This window comes from Chiloscyllium plagiosum, chromosome 25, assembly GCF_004010195.1.
Source record: "Chiloscyllium plagiosum isolate BGI_BamShark_2017 chromosome 25, ASM401019v2, whole genome shotgun sequence".
Lineage (NCBI taxonomy): Eukaryota > Metazoa > Chordata > Chondrichthyes > Orectolobiformes > Hemiscylliidae > Chiloscyllium > Chiloscyllium plagiosum.
In genome coordinates, this window is record NC_057734.1 from 25,407,287 (window position 1) to 25,416,416 (window position 9,130).

The 9,130-nt window shown below is 40.1% G+C and overlaps 2 protein-coding genes across 7 annotated transcripts in view; one reads left to right on the top strand and one right to left on the bottom strand.

Annotated features, from left to right (window-relative positions):
- Window positions 1-1,310, bottom strand: part of LOC122562672 (lysine-specific demethylase 2B) — a 218,332-nt gene extending 217,022 nt beyond the window's left edge. For 5 of the 6 annotated variants that reach the window (XM_043715718.1, XM_043715717.1, XM_043715725.1 and 2 more), the window contains exon 1: window positions 912-1,310. In XM_043715718.1, coding sequence (XP_043571653.1) covers window positions 912-1,037 — 126 coding nt within the window. In that variant the 5' untranslated portion in view covers window positions 1,038-1,310. The remainder of the gene's footprint in view (window positions 1-911) is intronic. The other variant, XM_043715727.1, reaches the window with a different exon arrangement.
- A 156-nt stretch (window positions 1,311-1,466) lies between these two features.
- The window catches only part of LOC122562678 (calcium release-activated calcium channel protein 1-like), a 13,099-nt gene continuing 5,435 nt past the window's right edge, over window positions 1,467-9,130 (top strand). Inside the window, exon 1 of the mRNA XM_043715744.1 lies at window positions 1,467-1,937. Within this exon, the coding sequence (XP_043571679.1) occupies window positions 1,824-1,937 (114 nt within the window). The 5' untranslated portion in view covers window positions 1,467-1,823. The remainder of the gene's footprint in view (window positions 1,938-9,130) is intronic.

Consider the following 9,130-nt stretch of genomic DNA (forward strand, 5'->3'; position numbering starts at 1 on the left):
TCTAGTTTCACCCAATAGTGGAAATAACCTCTCTACTTCTATTTTATCTATTCCATTCATATTTTTATAAGATCCCCCCTCATTCTTCTAAATTCCAATGAGTAAAGTCCAAGTCTACTAAATCTCTCCTGATAGGCCAACCCTCTCAATTCAGGAATCAACCTGCTGTTATGGACCTCAGTCCCTTCACTATCGAACACTTTTTCCTGCATCAAAGGCATGCAAGGCGTGTGGATTTCAGGCTTCCTTGTAGTTGCCATCTTGTTCAGCTCTAGGAAGCACACATCTGACTGCTCACCCTTTTACAGCATTCACAGACCGGCAAAAACATACTCCTGCCAAATGTGGGGAGGCAGTTCAGTGAAATCGTGTTCCGGAACTTGTAAGTTTTAACGGCAGGCAAAATATTACAGCCAATCATTGATGGTTTTGAAATTATGCCTTAAAGGATGACTCGAATGTCCAGCCTCCAAAGGCCAAACTGTTTTATGAGAATACTGACACAGTTCAGACTATTCCAGTTGAACTTGTAACACAAATCATGAATGGTGTCAAATGAACAACAAAAACGGAATTATGCAAAAATAATAATGGCCTGTTCTCCATGATTTCCTGTCAGGCCTCGCAATTCCTAAAGCCAGCACTGCTCTGCTTTCCCACACCTTCAAACACTACTCAGTGTGATTTGTTAAACAATATACTTAGAACTGATTTTTACAGACTTTAAAATCAATATCATGCACCTTTCATTTGTTATACAAAAAAAATCAATCAGGAAAATGCTTTACAATAAACTTTGTTTTTTCATTTTTAAGAATCTCTTAACCCTTCACTACGTGTACGCTTAAAGTGACCCTGACTAAAGGCGGGTGTACAAACCGTAATCTAACACATTAATCGGACTAACTTACTTCGATGTCGGGTCGATTTCCTTCTGAAATGAGAACTGCAAAGAGAGGTTTGTGTGTTGTGTTTGATGGAAGGGGTCGAAAATGGAAGGGGAAAAAAAAATCCCCAGAGTCCGCCCCCGGCACCATAAGGTTATAGAGCCGTTTATATGCAAAACACTTTCAAGTCCTTCCTACTACCACCACCATCATCATCATCATCATCAATATCCCTGCAGCGCTTACCACAAACTGGCAGAGGCGGCAATAATACGAGCCAATAGCTCAGGATTGGGAGTGGTGGAAAGGGGAAGGATAGGAGGCTCTGATGGTTTCTTATTCACTGAAACGAATCTGGTCAGAGTTTGAATCACTGACACGAGGCGGGAGCGGAGCGGAGCGAACCGGAACGGAACGTCACCCGGATCGCGTGGGTGGTGATCCGGAGGGGGAGGGGTACAATGATTGACAGGCGCGGCGGAGAATAGAACGTCACCCCAGAGAGCGATGATTGACAGGCGTGGCGGACGGGGTTGGGCTTGCGGATAATAGCCACAAGCCAGCGAGCAGGAGAGTAGCAGTATGGAAGAGGTCGTTCCCCTTTAATAGGTGCATTCGGATCTACTCTCTTGATTCTACATGCTGCTACTTGTGTGCTTTTTTTTGTTTCACGAGTGCGGGCATATCGTGCGATCGTAAACCGTGTGGACTCAGCAAGCAAAACTGCGACGTATCCAGTTCTGCGAGTGCAATTTGTAACAAAGGAACCTTAATTTTTTTAAAGTATGGAGGAAACGTTTGCGCTTTAAGGAGAGGGCAAGAACACCGTGCGACAGTCGTCACCTGGGAGACTTGCTGCTGTTCAAAGCTGGGACTTTTTTTCGCTCGAGATTAGTGACTGAGTTGAAATACGGGAAAGGTGGAGGAGTTTAATAGATGAGTTTGAACGAGCACTCGATGCAGGCTTTGTCCTGGAGAAAGCTCTATCTGAGCAGAGCCAAACTCAAAGCCTCCAGCAGAACGTCCGCTTTATTGTCGGGTTTCGCTATGGTAAGTTTTTGTAGACGCAGATAGAATTGAGTGTTGCTTTGTGACAAATCTATACCATCTAAACCTCGTGTTATGGTGAACATTATATTTCCTGTGCCACTTTTTAAAGCCGATTTTTAATGAGTAACGAAGTACAAATTGGAAGAAGAGTAATCGTGGTTTAGTTAAGTATGTTTTACAGATTGACTGGTTATAAATAGCGACAGACGCACCACGAATAATGTTACAAATTGACATTGTCACACATGGTTTGTGAGCAGTGAAGTCAGTCGCTTATTTCCGCACGAAGTGTCCATGTTTCTGCGGTACAATGGTCGGTGCAATGATCTGTAATTTGTTCGTCGTGCAATACCAAAGCCAAATGTAAGCAAGCATTTGCTAACAAATGGGACTGAGTGAATTAGAGCTTTTGAGAATGCAAATTATTTTTAGTTTAACAAAATTTAGTTTTCAACTTAAAAAATTATATGTAAGCAATATTTTTTCTTGAAATGACACCAGACTGAAATATATCCTAAAATCGACCTTTTTGCAAATCTTCTCACGTTCCTTACCTCAGACAAAAATACCCTGCAGTAATGCAGCAGAGTTCCACTTGTATAAGAACCTGTTTTTACGACAAAATACAAAATATACTTTAAAAAACCGTGTTCGATTTTCAGTTTTTGATCTTCGCCTGCCTCTTGATTATTCGTAATGATGAGAAGACGTAATATTATTTAAATCTTAATTGATTGAAGGAAAGAATTGAGTCTTTTTTTTGTCTAAGTTTTATCTGCATATCAGCAATTAATTATGTAAGGCAATTTATCACTAATATTTTAGACTTAAAAGATTTTAACTTAATTTAGCAGTAATTTTACTGATCCATTGGAGAATGTTAAATTGTATACACTGACAAAATAATTCATTTGTTAATTGATTTGTTTGTAATTAGCAGATATATATATATTAATTAGAAATTCCATAAAATTTCATTTTAAGACTAATAATTTGTGGGCCTAATGTCAACACTAACTACTGAGAAAGTGTTGGGTATATTAATTGTAGACATGCTTCTTCACCATTGAGCATCCTCCATCTCCCTAATGGCAATCATTTGGATTGAGGCATATTTCCAAAGACAAGTCCATGGTTCAAATTGACATTGTTTTAATAAGTGAATTTAGTCATGGAGCATTGGAGATGCCAGGCTTTTCATAGGGGGCCATAAAAACTAATGCTGTTGCACTGGGTCACTAAATAACGGAGAAAGCTGACTGGTTCTTGTCTCTTACAAAGAGGTTTGCAGATTTACTACATGCTTTCATGTGGTGCTCATTCTCCATAAAAATATTTATAAGGTACTAACTGTTCATTTGGATAAGCCAAACTATCAATACAATTATTAACAACAAGGTCTTCCAATTTTGGAGTGTCTTGCACTGAAATAAGAGTCAAAAATTCAATGAAAATATCGTGCAAATGTTCATATCAGTAATATAATCAAATTTTCATAATCTTAAAACTTCATTTAATTAGAGAAGTTTTATAATAAAGAACAAATACTTTTACAGCAGCCTTGTGAGAAATAACTTCTATACATCATCTGTGGTATATTTCTCTTCTCCTGTTCCATTCTAACTATGCAACTTGTCTGTGTCTGATGGTGACAGGTGTACTCTTAAGTTGTCGATGCTCAGTGGTATGCAGAGAAGATATATGACCCCTACACCAATTGGGAAAAGTAGCATGCTGAAGTTGATACTAATTTCAAGTTTTATCCAATTTAGCTTAATGTTTGGATATTCCACTTTGAATATCAATCCATTTTAGAATGAAATTCAATATTTGATTAAAAACGTGAAAAACATTCATGGTGGAATCAGGAAAGTTGTTTCTCCCAGAGAATCCCTAGGAAGAAAGTGTTTGTGTAATACTTTTTCCTGACCTCAGACTCCCAGTCAGATGCTTTATAACAATGGTGTACTTTTTTGAGATTCTACCAAGTTTGTACTTTAGAAAATGCAGCAGATTTCCATTTAGGTATATATTGACCAGGGAATAACACTCTATTGTTCTTTTTTAAAAAAAAAGTCACAAATCTTCTAGCCTGACCTCCAAAGTAGACAGAGCTTCAGGAACAGTCTCACGACCCAAAGCAGTAACACTCATTTCTCTCTGCAGATTCTGTTGCATCTGCTGACCTTTTCCAGCATTTCCTGTTTTTGTTTCTGATTTATAGCATCTGCAGGTCTATTGGTTTTTGTTTGTTTTGTCCAACAACATCACAACCAACAATTATAGGTTGGAGTGTAAACCTAGAATTTTATGCATGGATTTCTGCTGTGGGAACTTAACACCACAGCTTTCTGGCTCAGGAGCAAAATAACTGACCGCCTGGTGATTGTCTGGACCATATCACATATTTATAAATCACATTCTGCCAAAATCATCCATCACTCCAAGATGGATGTAAAGATAACTTCAGGATTTTCTTAACAGTTAATTAATCATTCGTTTCTATCCTTCCACTTGTGAACCTCTGACAGGAAGTTCAAGGAGCTAGTGGATCTCTTTGGAACTAAGATTGAGATCATCTCATCAACTGTTTTTGCTGTGTTCCCAGAACCCTCATCTCACTGCTTTCTCTTCCATCACCCCTTGTTCTCCTTGTGGATGACATGAGCTCAATCTCTGAATTATCTTGAACTAAATTGCTGATCATCCACCCATCCTTTCCATCCTCATTGTGGTTAACATGTTTTAAATAGCTCCTTCTTCTTAAAGAAAACTATCCATATGTTTCAAAACCACCATCAGCAATCCACTGTTGATATTGGTTTTAAAAAAAAAAAAATCTCCATCACACACACACAGACTTTACCAAGCATGCACACATGCAAACATACACTCTCTCTCACACGCACTCCCATGCAGTCTCTCTCTCTCTCTCTCTCTCATGCACACACGCACAGACAAGTCTATGGGGTGAATTTGCTTTTGCAGAATTATTTGCAGATACATTCTATTTTGCTTAAAAAGTGCACAATCTGCAGGCAGTCAATTCATGTAATATTTTATAAATTCCACTTTGTAGGGCAGCACAGTGGCTCAGTGGTTAACACTGCTGTCTCTCAGCGTTAGGGACCCAGGTTCAATTCCTACCTCAGGCGTTTGACTGTGTGGAGCTTGCACATTCTTCTCCTCCTCTCTGCAGGGGTTTCCTCTGGGTGCTCTGGTTTCCTCCCACAATCCAAAAGATGTGCAGGTCAGGTGAATTGGCTATGCTAAATTGCCCATAGTGTTAAGTGCATTAGTCAGGGATAAATATTGGAAAATAAGTTTGGGGGGGGTGGGGTACTCTTCGGAAGATTGGTGTGAACTTGTTGGTCTGAAGGGCCTGTTTCCACATTGTAGGGAATCTAATCTAATCTTTCAAATTAGAACCAGTCTGACTCAAGATTGGGAAACAGACAAACTCTAACCTCACATCTTTTAATGCATTTTCTGAGCTGAAATGTCACCTTTTATAAAATCTTAAGTTAAGTCACATTCGAGATAAAAGAAGTTCTGGGATTTACATATTAATGAACCAAACCCTGCAACCACTCAAAGATAGGAGACTTAGCAGCAGTCTAGGTTTATCCAATATATCACTTCAGTTGCGTGACACTGTAAACTTTTGCTGTAAATTCTGTGTTTTACAGTCCTGCTCCACAGCTACCTGATGAAGGAGCAGTGCTACAAAAGTTAGTGCTTCCAAATAAACCTGTTGCACTACAACCTGGTGTTGTTATTTTTAACTTTGCACATCCCAGTGCAACACCGCCACCTCCAAATCATGGCTTCTTTTTACTGGTATTTTAGCTACATAGGGTCAAACATCCATTTCAGTTTATAATCCAGCAAGAAATTATGTAGTCCCTTAAGAGTTTGTATTGTACCACAGTCACAAAGAATGTTTTATTAATCTACAATCATGACACACTTTGACATGATCCTCCAATTATTCTTCACCGTTGGTTAGTCTTCATTTGGTGTCACAGCTTCCAAAGATGTGAAGATAGTCTTGAAAAAGAGTTAATATCCAAAACATTGACTTCTCCACTTCCATATGCTGCCTGGCTTACTGTGTTCTTCCAGGCTCCTGTTTGTCTACATGTAATTCCACCCCCTCCCCTCCTCCTTTTCACATGACCTCTTTGTGACATCACTAGCCTGACAGGTCAACTTTCACAAGTATTCTGATAATATTGGGTTCTACTTCTACATCATCTCTCTTGACCCTATTGATAACTTTATCAGGCGTCTTGTCAAATGATTTTTTTTTTGGGATGAACCACTGCTTCAGCCAGCCAAATTGTTTTGTTTTTTGGACAGCTCTCTCAAAGAACAAGAATAATTGACCAGGTAGTTCATGCAACATTATTCCACATTGGGAGGGGTTTGTTGTGATTGGAGGACAAAGCCAATCATGTTTGCCTTTTGACTAGAATTAACCTTTGAAGCCAGCAGCCCCTAGTGGTACATATTAAAAATTTATATAGGCAAAGTTTGAATATTTAATTTTTTGTTTTTAAAAAAAAATTTAGATTTTCAAAAATCCCAATTGAGAAAGTAGCCTAGAGCCCCCCCCCAGTATTTCTTTTGGGGTTGCTGCGCGTTGTTTAGTATGGACTTGGTGCCACTTATTCTGCAGTTTTGTGATTTTGTATTCAAAGTGAAACCAGTGTCACTACTGCTTTATTGGTCTCTGATGATTGCAACTGGGGGAAAAAAGGGAAATGTTGCAAATAATCACAAGTGAAGGAAAATTTGTGCAATTTGTAAAACAAGAGTCTATTTTCCAGAAGTGAAAATGTATGTAGTATGCAAGGAGAAAAATATACTAGGAAGGTAGTATTTGTTTTTTTTTATCCATTTGGATGTACCTCATAGTGCAAGCATTTATCGATGACAGTTTGATTGAAATCCATTAGGATTGAGCCTTAATCTCCCATGGTTACCAATTCCTAAACCACAAAACATATTTAATTAATGTAAACTTCCAGCAAGGTTTCATAAAGCCAAACATGGTTAAAACTGCATTAGGAGTGGTCTTTGTAAAAGCAATAATTCAGAAATTGTTTTGATTATTGGAAGCCTTAAGTACATCATAATGGAAAATCCTACAAGCAGCTTTCATTTCATTTAGTGCTCTGTCAGGGAAAATGTTTTGGTGTGATATAAATTGTTGAATTGATTTGATTTTTTTTGTTTTGGGGAGAGTCGGGGTAGGACAGAAATGGGAGGGGTGAAGTTAGATTTCAGAATTTCCAACTGTTTAAAAGGAGAGCTGGAGGAACTTGAAGTAAAAATGAAGATCTAGATACAAGGAATATAGGTATGTGTAACTTTTAACTAGGTGAGAAAATAGACCTTGATGATCTCCAATATGGTGTAATTTGTGCACATTGGAAGGTTAAGAAGCATTTCAGAAGTTAAACTTCTGAAATTTAATAGGCTAGGTCAAGGTTGAGTGATAAAAGTGGAAATTGGCAAGACCATCTAAATGTAGTCATAGTCATACAGCACAGAAACAGACCCTTCGATCCAATTCGTCCGCACCAACCAGACATCCCAATCTGACCTAGTCCCATTTGCCAGCACCTGGCCCATGTCCCTGTCAGCCCTTCCAATTCATATATTTATCCAGCATTCTCCAAGTGGAAAAAGTTGCTCCTTTGGTCCAATTAAAAGTCTTTTCCCTCTTAGCTTAAACCTATGCCCTCTACTTTGGGACACCATCACTCTAAGAAAAAAGACCTTGGCTGCTCATCCTATCGATGCTCCTCATGATTTTATAAACCTCTGTTAGGTCACCCCTCCATCTCCATCGCTGCAAGGGAAAAAAAACTCCAGTCTATTCAACCTCTCCCTTCCAGACTGGGCAACGTACTTGTAAATTTTCTCTCACCCTCTCAAATTTAACAATGTCCTTCCTATAGAAGAGCAACCAAAATAGTATGCAGTATTCCAATAGTGGCCTTACCAATGTCCTGTACAGCTGCAACATGACAATGAGAAGATGCGGTAAATGTTGGTTAGGAGATACTCCTTGCTGAGGACTCCATTGTAAGGCATGGACAGTTCCAGAACTTTCCACAAAGCTGGAGACTCAATATTGTGAGCTAACGAAGATTTTGGAGCAAGTAGAGCATTGTTGAAGGTCCAAAACAAGGTTGTGTTGTCAACAATCATGATTTAGATTAGATTAGATTAGATTACATTACAGTGTGGAAACAGGCCCTTCGGCCCAACAAGTCCACACCGACCCGCCGAAGCGAAACCCACCCATACCCCTACATTTACCCCTTACCTAACACTACGGGCAATTTAGCATGGCCACTTCACCTGACCCTGCACATCTTTTGGACTGTGGGAGGAAACCGGAGCACCCGGAGGAAACCCACGCAGACACGGGGAGAACGTGCAAACTCCACACAGTCAGTCGCCTGAGGCGGGAATTGAACCCGGGTCTCAGGCGCTGTGAGGCAGCAGTGCTAACCACTGTGCCACCGTGCCGCCCATGATGGTGAAGAATGATTAATTATTGAATGCTGAGAAATGCAAACAGAATTGGTTCAATTGCAACAAGTTCAATGGAAACAGGGAATTACAGAACTAAATGGGAGTATAAGGTAGGTTGGAAGCCTGTTTAGAAGGGGAGATTGGAGCTTTAACCAAGAAAAAGGAAGATGGCTGTGGTTGTTGGTATGACTAGTTTTGCCATCTCTGGATCAGTGGTGCTGGAAGAGCACAGCAGTTCAGGCAGCATCCAACAAGCAGAGAAGGGGAGATTGGAGCTTTAACCAAGAAAAAGGAAGATGGCTGTGGTTGTTGGTATGACTAGTTTTGCCATCTCTGGATCAGTGGTGCTGGAAGAGCACAGCAGTTCAGGCAGCATCCAACAAGCAGCGAAATCGACGTTTCGGGCAAAAGCCCTTCATCAGGAACAAAGGCAGTGAGCCTGAAGCGTGGAGAGATAAGCTAGGGGAGGGTGGGGCTGGGGAGAGAGTAGCATAGAGTACAATGGGTGAGTGGGGGAGGAGATGAAGGTGATAGGAGAGGGTGGAGTGGATAGATGGAAAAGGAGCAAGGCAGGTCGGACAAGTCATGGGGACAGTGCTGAGCTGGAAGTTTGAAACTAGGATGAGGTGGGGGAAGGGGAA